Consider the following 15,476-nt stretch of genomic DNA (forward strand, 5'->3'; position numbering starts at 1 on the left):
GAACTTGTAAACAGATTAGCAGATGGAGTCGCGCTGTATTGTGTTTAGAGAAGGAGACACTTGAGAGAGACTCGGTAAACAACTTGTGAATATAAGTAGGGACATCCGGTATTAACGATAGTACGGAAGCGCATTTCACTGCATATTGTATGTATAATTTGTATTTGACAGGTAAAAAAATTATTTGATTTGATGTGAACATAAGTTATAAGATTATTGCTCCTCATGCCCACTCCGCTGAAAGTGCTCTAATTGGCATAACGAGACTTTGTTCATTTACAGAATTCTAAGTGAGATGTCACACCCTGAAGAAAATGGTGCAAAAGTCCTTTAGTTGAATTACTTTAAATCATTCGGTTGTAATAAATGTTTTATTTATATATATATATATATATATATATATATATATATATATATATATATATATATTCAGTAGGCTCATCTACCGTTAACTCCATTCCGGACAGTGCCGTTGAGTGGCAGATTCACATGTGTATGCGCCGCGCAAAGGAACATGGGAGAGCGGGAAAGGCAAGAAGCGCTGAGCGTCACATTCATAGGCAAAAGTCACAGGCACCCCGGGAATGGACAGCCAGCTACGAGCAAAGCGCGATTTAATTTGCGGTGCTGTACATTAAAATAATGCGTAAGTTGTTGATTCTTTATTGTTGTGCCTTTATTTAATACAGGATATTTAACGGTTCATGTTATCAACCATTTGATAATGTCCTGTTATTTTTTCTTCAATGTTTTGTAACGGCCAAAAGACACTTGACATTTGTGAAGTATTCTTACTGACACTCTGCAGTTAACTGCAAGTTAGTGAATCAATCACAGGTCAATTTTAGATTTGGATGTTTTTTGTTTTTTTTTTTTAATTTCGTATGACATAAAAGTTATTAAATAACAGGGTGAATAATTTATTTTACCAAAAGGTAGGGGGTTAGGAAATGGTTGGATGGATGAAACATTTTTGTAACAATGAGAAAGAGTGCAATGACGTGTGTTTGCAGAGTACATTAAATTCATGTTTTTATACATTTTACAATATCATGTAGTTAAAAAGACCCCAAACTAACTTGAGAAAGCTGAATTAACTTTCATAAACACCAAATTACAACTAAAATGATGTAAAAATCAAACACTGATGTGCTATTGTTATAGTCTGTGACTAAATATTGTAGCTTCCGCGACAAGCTCCACAATGGTCGGATTCTCAACTTTTTATTTGACTCTCTTAGGTAGCTCCCTATCCTTAAAAGGACTGCTCGCCTTTGTAAAAACATGCAACGTGACAGAATTGCCATTTATATAGGCACCCCTGCCACTTGTGATATGATGCCAGCTCGGGTAACTTATTCTTGATGTAACTTGTCAATGCTGTCACATAGCCCTCCCATTACAGTCTCAGTTCCCAGTGATCACTTCCAATGGCGCACACACTCACTGAAACAGCAGTGTGGTGGTCTCTCTTGCTTCAGTCATGCAACTGGTGACGAGAGCATGTAATGCCTATTCCCATGAGATAATTTCAGATAGGCTGGAAAAGAAAAGACAGAATGCCCTGTTCTTTTGCTTTCTGAACTGGTACATCCATTTGTCATCTTGTATTAGCTGTAGCCACACTGAAGTCTTGAACAAACAATAGGTGACATCCTTCATAAATTAGATTGCCACTGTTTCTCGCAGCTCGAAGAACCCGCTGATGGTCCTTGTAATTCAAATATTCTAAGATAAAGATTTCCCAAGTTATTGTGCCTGGTGTAAACTCTGTGGCATCTTTATATCTCTGGATCGATAAGTCTTTTAAGCCTGGAAAGATTTTCATCCATAGTTTCTTCAGGTAGGACAGCATGTCATCAACCTAAACCTTCTTTCAGTTTCAAAATATGGAGCTTGGAACGGTGGGCCCGGTCTTCAGTTTTGGTGAGTTGAGCTATGGATATTTCAGCCCGCAACTCAAAAAAGTTACGTTGCATGTTTGCATTTATCGAGGAAGCTTGCTCTTAAAGGATTTAATGTCCTCGAATTATAGGATATCATAATGGCATTAGAAACTCTGTCCTCCTCATTGGCATCCTCCGGTTGGGGAGATTTCTTTTTCGTATACCACAAGAGGTTAGAGCAGGATCTTCTTGAAACAGCCAAGTAAGCATCAGGGTTGATGTTTTAATCTGATTTTAAAGAGGTGTGACAGAATTCTGGCAGTGGAGTGGAGTCAATGGGAGAATTCAAAACGCAGCCATCACCCTCTGGTGGCACATGGTTCCTCTCACTTTCTAAATATTGATATATCAAAATATCCCTTTGTGGCAGAAGGGAGTGCTATCAATAAGCACTCATCTTCCACAGCTTTTCACACATTTGTGTGACTACATTTTAAATACCCCAAAGACTTGTTATAAAAATGCTTTGTAAAGTTACAAGAAAATAGTGTGCTGAAAGTGAAGGGGCCTGAACATTTTCTGTATCCACTGAATACTTTTTTTAAATTGATAAATTTGCCATTTTTGTCATTTCTTGTTGCCCATCTACACTCAAACGATAAACAGGTTTTCAGCTAGAATTACACATTTATTAAAAATCAAAAACTGAAATTTCTTTTATATAAAAATTCAGACCCCTTGTTGTGGCACTCCAAATTGTGGTAAGGGGCCCGTTTGCTTTATATCTCCTTTAGATGTTTCGAGAACTTGATTGGAGTTCACTTGTGCTAAATTGAGCTGACGTGTATGAAAGATCAACACTTCACTCTGCATGTCAGGACTAAAACAAAGCCATGAGGTCCAAGCAACTCTTTGCAAACTCCCCCCCCCCGATCAAATTGTGGTGATGCATAGATCAGGTTAAGGGGCGGATATAGCCAATTCTAAAGCTGTAAGTGTTCATTGGAGCACAATGGCTTCAAAAACTGAAATGGAAGAAGTCTGGAAGCACCCAGACTCTTCCTAGAGTTAAACGGTCCAGCCAAACCAAATAACTCAGAAAGGCTGTGATTGGGAGGTGACCAAGAACCCAATAGTCACAATAACAGAGCTGAAGTCCTCTGCAGAGATGACAGAACCATTTGGATGGACAGCCATTGCAGTACTATTCCATCAGTCAGTTATTTATGGTAGAGTGGCTAGTCATGCTTAAAATATGACAAATGACTTAACATTCCTGAGTGTGTAAAATGAATGTCCTTGACTGGCCCAGTCAAAGCTTAGACTTCAACTCCATAGATCTTCTGTGGAGAGACCGGAAGATGGCAGTTTACAGATTATCCCATTCTACCTGGCAGATCCTCTCAAACTTCATTTGATTGAATAGAATTAAATTGCCCACATCCACATGTGCAAAGCTTAGAGATTCGCCCAAAATGAGACTCAAAGCTGTAATTGCTGAAGAGGCTTCTACAAAAGTACTAAAGGAAGGTCTGCATAATAAAGTTAATGGTTTTTAAATACATTTTCAAAGTTTTTGGCATTTTCATTTTGGGTTATTGAGGGTAGATAGTGTGCAGAAACAGAAAATGTTGGACTACCTTCTGCATCCACTATAAACAAAAACAATGAAAATCTTAAAAGCAGGATAAGAGTTTGCAGAGGCCCAGAGCCACTGGGAGTTTCTACTGCATTTGGACTGAAGAGACCACATTCTGTTCAAACCTCCCCTCAAACTAATATGGAGTAGCCCCTTTATAGTTCCATGACTTACTGATGTTTAAGTGAATTACTATGTGCAGTAAATATAGCATTCTGTATAAGAATCTGGTAAACCCACAAACTGAATTTGAAAAACAACCTAAACCCATCTGTCAGGCTCCAACATGAGCTCAGTTATTTTCATGAGCGAGTTAATTATGCATCTGTTATTACAGCTCTTAGCCTCTGTTGAACAAAGTGACCTTCCCCTTAGATTTTTCACTTGAAATTCAAACCCCTTTCTCAAATGCAATCTCAGCTAAAATGAAGGTTTTACAGAACTGCTAAAATTGGTCTCCCAATGAAATGCCACATCTAAAATCTTCAGAGAAGACTGCAGTCAATGACCCTGATCAAGGCATATCCACAGCCCTGTGACATGGATTTTAAGTCATTTACCATTAGAGGTAAATAACCTTACCTGTACCAATTATGGGCCACCAGAAAAGACTTCTTATACACTCGAGTAGCATCAACTACATCCTTTATAACCCACCTCCAGCATCAGTTCCTTTAACTTCAGTAAAGCTCTACTTGAACATTTGCTTTTTAGTAGCAACCCTACTGTACAGCATGGCCTCTAACAAAAGACTTGAGACTCTTCCACTTTGAAGGTGACCCTGTACTAAGATGGACAAGGGTGCCAACTGGAGTAGGGAGCACAATTTGGCAGATCTTAACTAGCATATAGTTAGATGCTAAACTTGTTTAATCCCATCTTGGATTTTTCTGGGTTTACTGTAGTTAAAACACAACAGAACCCCGGAGCAAAAAGACAAGACCCTTTCATTGTCCTTCCGAGCGCAAGATTCTCTGTATTTATACACCTAAAGTCTTTGTATGACATGAGCAAGGTACTCCATCTACAGATATTTTCACCATACATGGACTGACAGCAAAGCTGAAATGTCTAGATCATTGGTTCCCTAATTTTAGATTCCAATAGATTTCTAGACTCCTAGCCTACTCATCGGTGTGGTTAGAACAGTTTGGAGGAGAGAGAGCGCGCGCAAGAGAAGTTTCCTCCTGCCAGGTTACTGACTTTAATGCGTCTTTCAGCAAATCAAACCGCATCATACTGTTACTAGTCGGGGAGAGGTGCTCATAAAAAATGGTCAGAACAGAGTCACTTAGAAGTGTTGGGATTAAACTTGGCACTGTTATGCAAATTGAGTGGTCTATCTTAACCAGTGTGTTCCAGCAGAGAGCATTAACCAGCTTACATTCCCCAAAATGCACTACATTCTTGGTCCCCACAATAATTTCCAAAAGTTGTTTTACTTGTGGCATGTCAAATCTTAGACTACATGGTTACCCAGAACCTTCTTATACACGTTACCTTTAGCGGGTCCTCTCCCCCCCAATATGCTAGAAGCATTACTACTAACCCTTTTAAATGTTGAATCCTACAAGACCAAAAACCGATGGATTAGATCTTGCACATAAATGAGTAACCTACATTTTTCCCCTTCCATTGGAGTTGAGAATTAAACCATGTTATCTAAATGGAAACATTTTAACATGTGCCATCACTAAGCAGTTAAATACTGCAACTAGAGTTCCACTAATGGACTAAAGTGGAATAGGTGCAAAAGCAGGGTGAAAATCTAAGTTAAATCTCACTGCTCATGTTAAGTTGACCGTAGGATACTCTGAGCAAGACTAGTTAAACCAATCCAAAAAAGCTTAAAGCTATAGCAATAGGATAGCTCAAAAGGTCTTGGTATCCTGCTACTGTGCTTTCCCAATGCAGGGGAAAACCAAAAACCCTGCAAACCACCACTTGTGAATCTAGAGCAACACTTTTGGGGGGGGGGGGGGGGGGGGGGGGGGTTAGCCATCTTGGCTTCCATTTCTTTGCCTTAGCTTTTAATGAGACCCATGCAAGAGTCCCCACCAGATTTAATCCAGCATTGCAGGATTAAAAGACCAGTCCATCATATTACTTGTCTAAGCTAGGATTCAGATGCCACTTTGCAGCAAATGGGCATCAGAACTGCGATTGTATACTACTATCAAATGTTAAACCTACTCTAACATCCTAGGATATAGCATTCAATAGGGACCTTGCCGAGCCCCCCAGAGAGATGGGGTTAACTTTCTGCCTAATGCAATAAAAGCACTTGTATAGACCTTTGAAGCATTAAAAAAGTTTTATTAAGGTCTATAGTATTTGTTTATTACTGGTGTCATTTGCTTTTCTGTAGGCAAAGAATAGTACAGCCAAACATGAAACAGCCAGGACACCTACAACACCTCCAAGGATGGAATATTGGAATTGGTAGCCTGCAAGAAGTAAAGAAATCCAGCGTTTAGATTTTGTTGAAACTAGTATAGCATGGCATTTAGGCTGTGGATTCAACTCTTGCCAAGGACAGCCCTTAATTCTTAATGCAAGTTACCTGGAGAGGCTTTATCTTGCTGGACAGACAGCGAGTGAGATACAGAAGACAAAGGAGAGACCTGCTCCAGAAAAAGAGGGCCAACAGAAATGGTCTCCTGCCATTCAGCTGGTGCACTCCATTCACCTGCAAAATATAATTGAAGCTTTTGTATCCCAGGCTGGACACCGCAGAAGTCTGCTGGTGAGGTCACTTACTTGCTCTCCTGGGTCTGTGTTTAGGGGCACCAGAGCCCCTCCTGAAGGGAGGGGGGTTGGCACAGCTGGTGTCACAGCAGCTACAGACAGCATTGTTCCCATCCACTGAGCTCCACCTGAAAGCACAGCCACCAATCACAACCTGCTACCTCATCTGAGCAGGTGCACCCTCATCCTCCCAGTCACTTACTGGCTCAGTGCAGAGTTGTATGAACAATCCTTATTCAAAGGATCAACATTAGCAGATGCCAAGGTCACCTTCACATGGCAGGTAATGAAGATCTGTAGACATGCAAGAGACTACAGTCACACCTGGGAGCTTCAATTGGATTCCTCTAAAGGAGATGGGAGGAAATGACTTACTGAACTAGTAGTCAGGCCATAAAACCTGAAGGCATCCAGCTGGAACTGCATTACAGACTGGGCAACTCTGGGGGACACAAACTGGGAATTTGAGCCAATCAGTTTGCTATCCAAGAAACACCTGCAATACACAAGAGGGACCATAGCATTGCATTTCTAGACCAAGATCTGGTCAGACTATTGCTCACACCCACCCATTATTCCCAATGAAGGTGTAGGCCGGGGCCGATGCATTGGACCCAGGAGTGGCCACACAGCTGTCCACAAAAACACGGAGAGGCACATGGTTAGTGCTGTCCAGACGCTTGAAGGTTAATGAGGTCTCCTAGGAAGAAGGTGTTGGATGGACTCGGCCCACTCCAGTCACCTGCAGATGGGAACGTTACAAGGTGTTCAGATCACATTAGTGCAAATGGAAAGGAGGATTTTTAAATGTGTACACCTACTGCTCATTATAACAAGCGAGAATCCCAGAATATCTTCAGCAGATATTGTGGAGGTGTAGGGAACCCAAGTGGGGTTTAAAGCATTGCTGCTTACATTGTGTAGTCTGGGTTGGAGAAAAAAAAATTGTTAGTAGTGATCAAGATGGCAAGCTACAAGAATCCATCAATTCAAAGCCATAACATCACAATATCTGGAACTCGACTTCTGCATTGACACTCTAGGCCAAGTTGTGGTACAACTGGTTCCATGTTTGTATCTGCATTATCTTACCTGTTGTATTGGCATTCAATCTGCACCACAGCTGGATTTGTTCTTACAATGGGAAGACCATCAATTGGAGAAGGATTGTAGTCAAGGGTGAAGGTGTACACAATTACAGCTCCCAGCATCTAAAGATAAGATGCAACATTTTAGAATAGCTTTAGTCAGCTGAATAGCCCTATTTTACTATGGAGCAAGACTTCTAGATCAATATTTGGGTCTACAGATGCATCTTTAGAATCCAATTGGCTTGGTAGGGATTGAATTTGTTCAAGCATTGCTGCTTCTAGCCTTTAAGGTTCTCAATGGATAGAGCAAACTGGTTAAGATTTTGTAGGTGGCCCTAATCCCACACTGTAGAATATATAATAAAAAACCCATACACTTAGGTGACTGGATTAGTTCAATGGGAACAGATCTATAAGGGGATGACTCAGCAGTTCAAACATCATGGGCCAAGTCTAATATGGCAACTTGCTTATGTCCAATTAAAGATTGCAACATTCATCCTAAACACTTTAAGATTAGCCATCTTTTCAAATGGGCCAGTTCAGTGGTCAATTAAGTTGAACTTGTAATGTTGCAGATCTTTTGCTTTCACATTGCTGTATGTACAAACTGTCAACCTCATTGTAACTTCTAGTTGCAGATAAGGTAGAGTACCTCCTGCAAAAGAACCTAGAAATGTTCAAAAGCTCATCAAGTAGGGGAAATTTAAAATTTTTCAAACAGTATTTTAGCCAGAGTGCAGGAGACCTTTTAAGGACTGGCCAGCTATTGGACCCAACTGGTTCCTTTAAATTATATCTGCATGGGAGAGTTGGGTTCAGCAACATTAAAATGTAGACTAAGCCTTCCAAGCTTCCGTTTTTGCAAAAATCTTGAGTGGAGTGGTTGCAAGACTCCATTGTAATTTTAGAAAGTAATCCATTTCAAACCGATAATCACCGTGTCCACTTTCAACCCAGAACATACGCAGCCCGAATTCAAACGTATAGCACAGCCAATAGCCACAACTCTACAAGTCAGATTTCAACCACCTCTGCACTCCCTAATCAGGTAGGTGTGCCCACCACAAAGAATCGGCGATTAAAGGAGTCGGAGCACATAATATACAGTTAACTTACCAACCGTCATTTCCTTATGAGAAACCAACGTTTACTGGAAGTCAGCTTCGCTGATGCGTGCAGGATCAATTGCAACTTGAGCGTCAAGATTTTAAGCATCCAACATAAAAGCCAGGTACCACCCACGTATCACAAAAACTATCTTGAGAAACTAGACATTATGAAGAGAAAATGGGAGAGCCCTGAAGCAACTCACCTCCACGGTGCTCCCACAGCCCTGCAGAGGCGCTTCAATCACAAAGGGCTGAACACCGGCCGGGCTGGTGACTCCACATCCACCCATGGAAAGATCAGAAGGCTGGACCGGCTTTTGGATGCCCAGCAAGTCCGGACTGATAGTGACGATCACCTCACTGTCGGTGCACTGAGCGGTTACGGTCTGCGGAGCGCCAGCTCTCGGCTCAAAATATTGCAAGACAGCGGGCTGCTGGTATTTTGCCATAACCTTCCGTCCTTTGAAACGGGGCTGAGCAAAAGCATCGCAGAGGAAAAAGAGCAGCAACACCACGGCTATCTGACCCTTACACCACATTTTGAAAAACAAACGAAGAAAACACAATGAAAGTCGAGGCGCAGCACAGTCTTTATATACGCGAATTAAGGCTTTCGGCTGCTTAATGTTATCACGTGTGGAGAAAAAGATCGTCAATTAGTTACCAATCGTTTGAAATTAATAAGACGCTTGAAATATTGACGTTAATTATGTCAAGAAGATAATAAAATTAGAATCACAAATTAAAACACCCGCAAAAGCGTAAGATCATCTCCGGTAGTAACTTGACAGTTGTTACGTGGAACACGGGGCAAGAAATTGGGGTTTAAATACCTCGGTAATAAAAAACAAACTTATTTGCTTTGCGAAAGAGAAGAATAAAGTCTACTAAAATTTAAATGTCAATGGTGATATCTTGAAGAAGCTTCACTTAAGAAATTTGTGGGCGTGTGTGTACATTTGTGAATTTTCCCTTGGGATTAATAAAGTATCTATCTATCTATCTATCTATCTATCTATCTATCTATCTATGCAGACTAACATAGAAGACTTGTGGCAATACGAGAAATTAAGTTGAAGATATAGTCAAGTGTTTTTGTGGCTTTGAATGGTTACTAACTACTGTACAAAGTCTTTAGATCAAATCGAAGCTACATCAAATTTCAATAATTTTGAGTATGGATTAAGGTTTTGCATCAAATTTATATTTTAAACGTTTGAAGTTATACAGACAGCTCTAAGGATCTGTTGTGGTACAATCCAATCATCTCCAATAGCAACCTTGCAAAGTGGAGACAGGACAAGCATTCTTCCATTTATATTGATTTCTTGTCTTATTGGTTAAGCATAAAAGGTCATAAAGTTAATTGCCCTGGGAAAAAGTTAGTGGAAGGCAAAAGGGATCACCTCAAGTAAAGCAGGTGCCGTTTTGGGTGGATTGCTTCAAAACATGCAGAGACGAATACTGACAAATATTGTTTTTGAGTCCAACAGTGGCTATGCCTGTGACTGCTATGTCATAATAGAGAAGTTGATCTCAGGTTACCTAAGGAAATTGTGTTTTTTGCCTATTTATGTAATAGTGAATTAATAGTTTTGCGGTGTAAAGTGTCCAGGAAAGGCGCACTTTAACCTCTTATGTTCTTTTAATATTGGTGGACAATACCTATTTAACATTCACTCAGCACAACTCAGTTATAAGAGCGAGACAGGTTGGGAGCATGCGTAGATTCTGCGCGTTACCGCACCCACCACATGACAAACCACCCGGATTAGGACCCAAGTGCAGCCGTGCAATGGGTGACACCTCCGCACCACAGTGGAACACTGTGATTTTTTCTTTTTTTTTGTAACAGTATCTGGAGTGCCAATTCCTCCACCAACACTCAAGTTTTCCCTGCAAATTGGAGATTAAGCTTGCAGGGTTGGATGCAGATTAACGTCATACCCAGGCCACAACAATTGCAGGTTAAGGGCTTTGCTCAAGGGCCCAACGGTCGAGTCACTTCAGGCATTTACGGGATTCGAACCAGCAACCTTTTGATTGCCGGCGCTGATCCCTAGCCTCAGAATCTCTCTCTCTCTATATATATAAAACCCAACGTCTGTTTGTATGTCTGTTCGCTTTTCACGAGAGAACTACTTCACGGATTTAGATCCGTTTTTTTTTTCCTATAATTTCCTTGAACATTCCTGTTGATTTTGTGACCTCTCTCGTCGTGCTGTGTATCATATCACTTGCAGGAGTGATTAATTTGCCCTAATCCAAGACAGAGGCTGTGGGCCGAGGGGAGGGGGGCGGTGATCTCCTCACTCACGCACAAGCCTCGGGGTGTATTTTACCTCCGTTAAGTTAGCGGACGAGAAGAATATTTAACGGATTTAGAATGTGTTTTTTTTTTCAATAATTTGCTTGAACATATTGCGACTTCTCTCATCCTGCCAAGAAACATAGTTCTCTTGCATAAGCGATAAATTCACACTAATCTGACACAGAGGCTGTGCAGGGGAAAGTGTGACGTCAGGAGTAGGGAGCTGGGCGGGGCCCTCCTCACAGTCCTGTTTCATTACTACGCAGGTGGAGCCGCGGGGAAACAACTAGTAACAGAATAAAACATACATGTGCGTAAGTAGTTCGTGTTGTTTTTTAAGCATCATCCTGGAAGAAAATATAAATATACAGTATCCTTCTGTGAATTACAGCAGGTTTCACTCTCTCTGTCCAATGAAATCTCAATTTGGCTCATTGTTCAAAATTAGTGCAATCCCTCAGCAGAGCTTCCATGTTTATTTGACTTTAACAAACCGAATGGCCGAGTGCTGAGCTGCGCATGTCTGAACAACTCATAAACCAACTTAAATGTTTTGTATTGTGTTAGCTTCTATCTGTTGCAATGACTGCATCATTTTCAAATTGCCTTTACTTTTTAATTTTCTTTAATATATATATATATATATGTGTGTGTGTGTGTAGTGAATTGATCTCCAGAGAAATATGCAAATTTGTGCAGTCCTACACCAGTGAAAAACCCATTAAATAACGATTTTGTTCATGAAAAATAAACACACTGGAATAAAACAATTGTTGTTCACGCCATCATTAAATTCACTGGTATCCGAAAGACTCCATCCTTGTTAGTTTGGACGTTCATACAGAACCCCCTGCCTGGGAGGAGTATGGTGTAGATCACTCATTGGGCGGCTGGGCTAGGTCTCCAGTCCAGGGGATGTTTCAGTCTTCTTGTAAAAGTAGAAGACATTGTTAGCAACATCACCCCATCCTGACTTGGAATGTATCGATGAGCTTACCTAAGCCTTAAGGATGGCCGCTATTCTCACTTGCATGACTCTCTCTCTCTCTCTAAATAAATCTACACTCACCAACCACTTTATTAGATACACTTGTTGAACTGCTTGTTAACGCAAATATCTAATCAGCTTATCACATGACAGGAACTCAATGGATTTAGGCACGTAGACATTGTCAAGATGGCGTGCTGTATTTCAAACCGAACATCAGAATAGAGATGAAGAAGGGTGATTTAAGTGACTTTACAGCATGGAGCCAGACAGGCTGGTCTGAGTATTTCTAAAGTTGCTGATCTGCTGGGATTTTTCAACACTCAGCCATCTCTAGATCCGAAAAAGGAGAAAGTATCCAATGAGTAGCAGTTCTCTGGGTGAAAATTCCTTGTTAATGCCAGAGATAAGAGGAGAATGGCCAGACTTGTCCAAGCTGATAGAAATGCAACATCTCTGATTGCACGACATGTCAAACATTGAAGCAGATGGGCTTCAGCAGTAGGAGACCACACTGGGGGCCACTCCTGTCAGTTAAGGCAACTGAAGCTACAACTTGCATAGGCTCACCAAAGTTTGACAACAGAAGATTCAAGAAATGTTTGCTGGTTTGATGAGTCTTGATTTCTTACTTTTTTTAAAAATTAATTAAAATAGGTTTGAAACAAATCAACCCCCATCCCTGAGTCTTGATTTCTGCTGCGACATTTGGATGTTAGGGTCAGAATTTGGTGTCAACAACATGAAGCATCCTGCCTTGTATCAATAGTTCAGGCTGGTGCTCGTGGTGGTGTAATGGCGTGGGGGATCTTTTCTTGGCACAATTTGGGCCACTTATTTCCAGTTGAGCATCATTTAAATGCCACAGCCTACCCGAGTATTATTGCTGACCATGTACATCCCTTTATTACCACAGTGTACCCATCTTCTGATGGCTACTTCCAGAACAAAGCTCAGGTCATCTCAAACGAATTTCTTGAACATGACAATGAGTTTACTGTACTCAAATGGCCTCCACAGTCAACAGGTCTTAATCTAATAAAGCACTTTTGGGATGTAGTGGTATAGGACATCAGGCATCATGGATGTGCAGCCAACAAATCTGCAGAAACTGTGTGATGCTATCACGTCAATATGGACCAAAATCCTTCAGGAATGTTTCCAGCACCTTGTTCAATCTCTGCCATGAAGAATTGCGGCAGTTCTGAGGGTAAAAGGCAGGCTTACTAGCAAGATGTACCACATAAATTTTCCAGTGAGTGTATGTGTTTATATATATATATATACAGTGCATCCGGAAAGTATTCACAGCGCATCACTTTTTCCACATTTTGTTATGTTACAGCTTTATTCCAAAATGGATTAAATTAATTTTTTTCCTCAGAATTCTACACACAACACCCCATAATGACAATGTGAAAAAAGTTTATTTGAGGTTTTTGCAAATTTATTAAAAATAAAAAAGCTGAGAAATCACATGTACATAAGTATTCACAGCCTTTGCTCAATACTTTGTCGATGCACCTTTGGCAGCAATTACAGCCTCAAGTCTTGTTGAATATGATGCCACAAGCTTGGCACACCTCTCCTTGGCCAGTTTCGCCCATTCCTCTTTGCAGCACCTCTCAAGCTCCATCAGGTTGGATGAGAAGCGTCGGTGCACAGCCATTTTAAGATCTCTCCAGAGATGTTCAATCAGATTCAAATCTGGGCTCTGGCTGGGCCACTCAAGGACATTCACAGAGTTGTCCTGAAGCCACTCCTTTGATATCTTGGCTGTGTGCTTAGGGTCGTTGTCCTGCTGAAAGATGAACTGTCGCCCCAGTCTGAGGTCAAGAGCGCTCTGGAGCAGGTTTTCATCCAGGATGTCTCTGTACATTGCTGCAGTCATCTTTCCCTTTATCCTGACTAGTCTCCCAGTTCCTGCCACTGAAAAACATCCCCACAGCATGATGCTGCCACCACCATGCTTCACTGTAGGGATGGTATTGGCCTGGTGATGAGCGGTGCCTGGTTTCCTCCAAACATGACACCTGGCATTCACACCAAAGAGTTCAATCTTTGTCTCATCAGACCAGAGAATTTTCTTTCTCATGGTCTGAGTGTCCTTCAGGTGCCTTTTGGCAAACTCCAGGCGGGCTGCCATGTGCCTTTTACTAAGGAGTGGCTTCCATCTGGCCACTCTACCATACAGGCCTGATTGGTGGATTGCTACAGAGATGGGTGTCCTTCTGGAAGGTTCTCCTCTCTCCACAGAGGACCTCTGGAGCTCTGACAGAGTGACCATCGGGTTCTTGGTCACCTCCCTGACTAAGGCCTTTCTCCCCTGATCGCTCAGTTTAGATGGCTGGTCAGCTCTAGGAAGAGTCCTGGTGGTTTCGAACTTCTTCCACTTATGGATGATGGAGGCCACTATGCTCATTGGGACCTTCAAAGCAGCAGAAATTTTTCTGTAACCTTCCCCAGATTTGTGCCTCGAGACAATCCTGTCTCGGAGGTCTACAGACAATTCCTTTGACTTCATGCTTGGTTTGTGCTCTGACATGAAATGTCAACTGTGGGACCTTATATGGACAGGTGTGTACCTTTCCAAATCATGTCCAGTCAACTGAATTTACCACAGGTGGACTCCAATTAAGCTGCAGAAACATCTCAAGGATGATCAGAGGAAACAGGATGCACCTGAGCTCAATTTTGAGCTTCATGGCAAAGGCTGTGAATACTTATGTACATGTGCTTTCTCAGTTTTTTTATTTTTAATAAATTTTCAAAAATCTCAAGTAAACTTTTTTCATGTTGTCATTATGGGGTGTTGTGTGTAGAATTCTGAGGAAAAAAATGAATTGAATCCATTCTGGAATAAGGCTGTAACATAACAAAATGTGCAAGAAGTGATGTGCTGTGAATACTTTCCGGATGCACTATATATATATATATATATATATATATATATATATATATATATATATATATATATATAAATGTGTATATAAAATTGTGTTCATAACTTTACATATCCTGACAGAATTTGTAAGATGTGTACAGTACTATTTTTTAATGAAAAGATGACTGATCAGGCAAAACACATTTCATTTACTTCTAATGGAATCCAAATTGAACTATAAGGCATCACAGAACGCACAACCATTAAACAAAACATAGTAATAAGGAAAATAATGAGATGGTCCCTGTTCAAACGTTTGCACACCCTTATGCTGTGCATTGCCCCCTTTATCATCAATAATGGCATGCAGTCTTTTGTGACAGTTGTGGATGAGGCCTTTGGTTTTTTTTAGGTGCCCATTCTTCTTTGCAACAAGCCTCCATGTCCCATAAATTCTTGGGCTATCTTGCAGGAACTGCACATTTGAGATCGCCCCAAAGTGGCTCAATAATATTGAGGTCTGGAGACTGTGATGACCTCTCCAGCTCCTTCACTTTTTTTCTGCTGTATCCACTTAAGGGTTGACTTGGCCTTTTGTTTTGGATCATTGTCATGTTGAAAGATCCCAGTGTCTCCCATGTGCAACTTCCAAACTGATGAATGCAAGTTGTCCTCCAATATTTTCCGGTAACATTCTGCATTCATCTTGCCATCATCTTTCACTAAGTTACCTGTGCCACTGTATCTGACATGACCTCAGAACATCAGAGATCCATCTGCATGCTTCACAGTAGGGATCGTGAACTTTCTGACATGG

General features: G+C 41.1%; 1 protein-coding gene across 12 annotated transcripts in view; it reads right to left on the bottom strand.

Moving 5' to 3' along the window:
- Positions 1-5,820: 5,820 nt before the first annotated feature.
- The window catches only part of LOC114666550 (zona pellucida sperm-binding protein 3-like), a 63,976-nt gene continuing 54,320 nt past the window's right edge, over positions 5,821-15,476 (bottom strand). For 8 of the 12 annotated variants that reach the window (XM_051926539.1, XM_051926543.1, XM_051926546.1 and 5 more), the window contains 5 exons: positions 6,649-6,769; positions 6,476-6,567; positions 6,286-6,401; positions 6,089-6,214; positions 5,821-5,972 (listed from right to left, as the gene is read on the bottom strand). In XM_051926539.1, coding sequence (XP_051782499.1) covers positions 5,851-5,972; positions 6,089-6,214; positions 6,286-6,401; positions 6,476-6,567; positions 6,649-6,769 — 577 coding nt within the window. In that variant the 3' untranslated portion in view covers positions 5,821-5,850. The remainder of the gene's footprint in view (positions 5,973-6,088; positions 6,215-6,285; positions 6,402-6,475; positions 6,568-6,648; positions 6,770-15,476) is intronic. The other 4 variants (XM_051926557.1, XM_051926517.1, XM_051926519.1 and 1 more) reach the window with 3 other exon arrangements.

This window comes from Erpetoichthys calabaricus, chromosome 1, assembly GCF_900747795.2.
Source record: "Erpetoichthys calabaricus chromosome 1, fErpCal1.3, whole genome shotgun sequence".
Taxonomy (NCBI): Eukaryota; Metazoa; Chordata; class Cladistia; order Polypteriformes; family Polypteridae; genus Erpetoichthys; species Erpetoichthys calabaricus.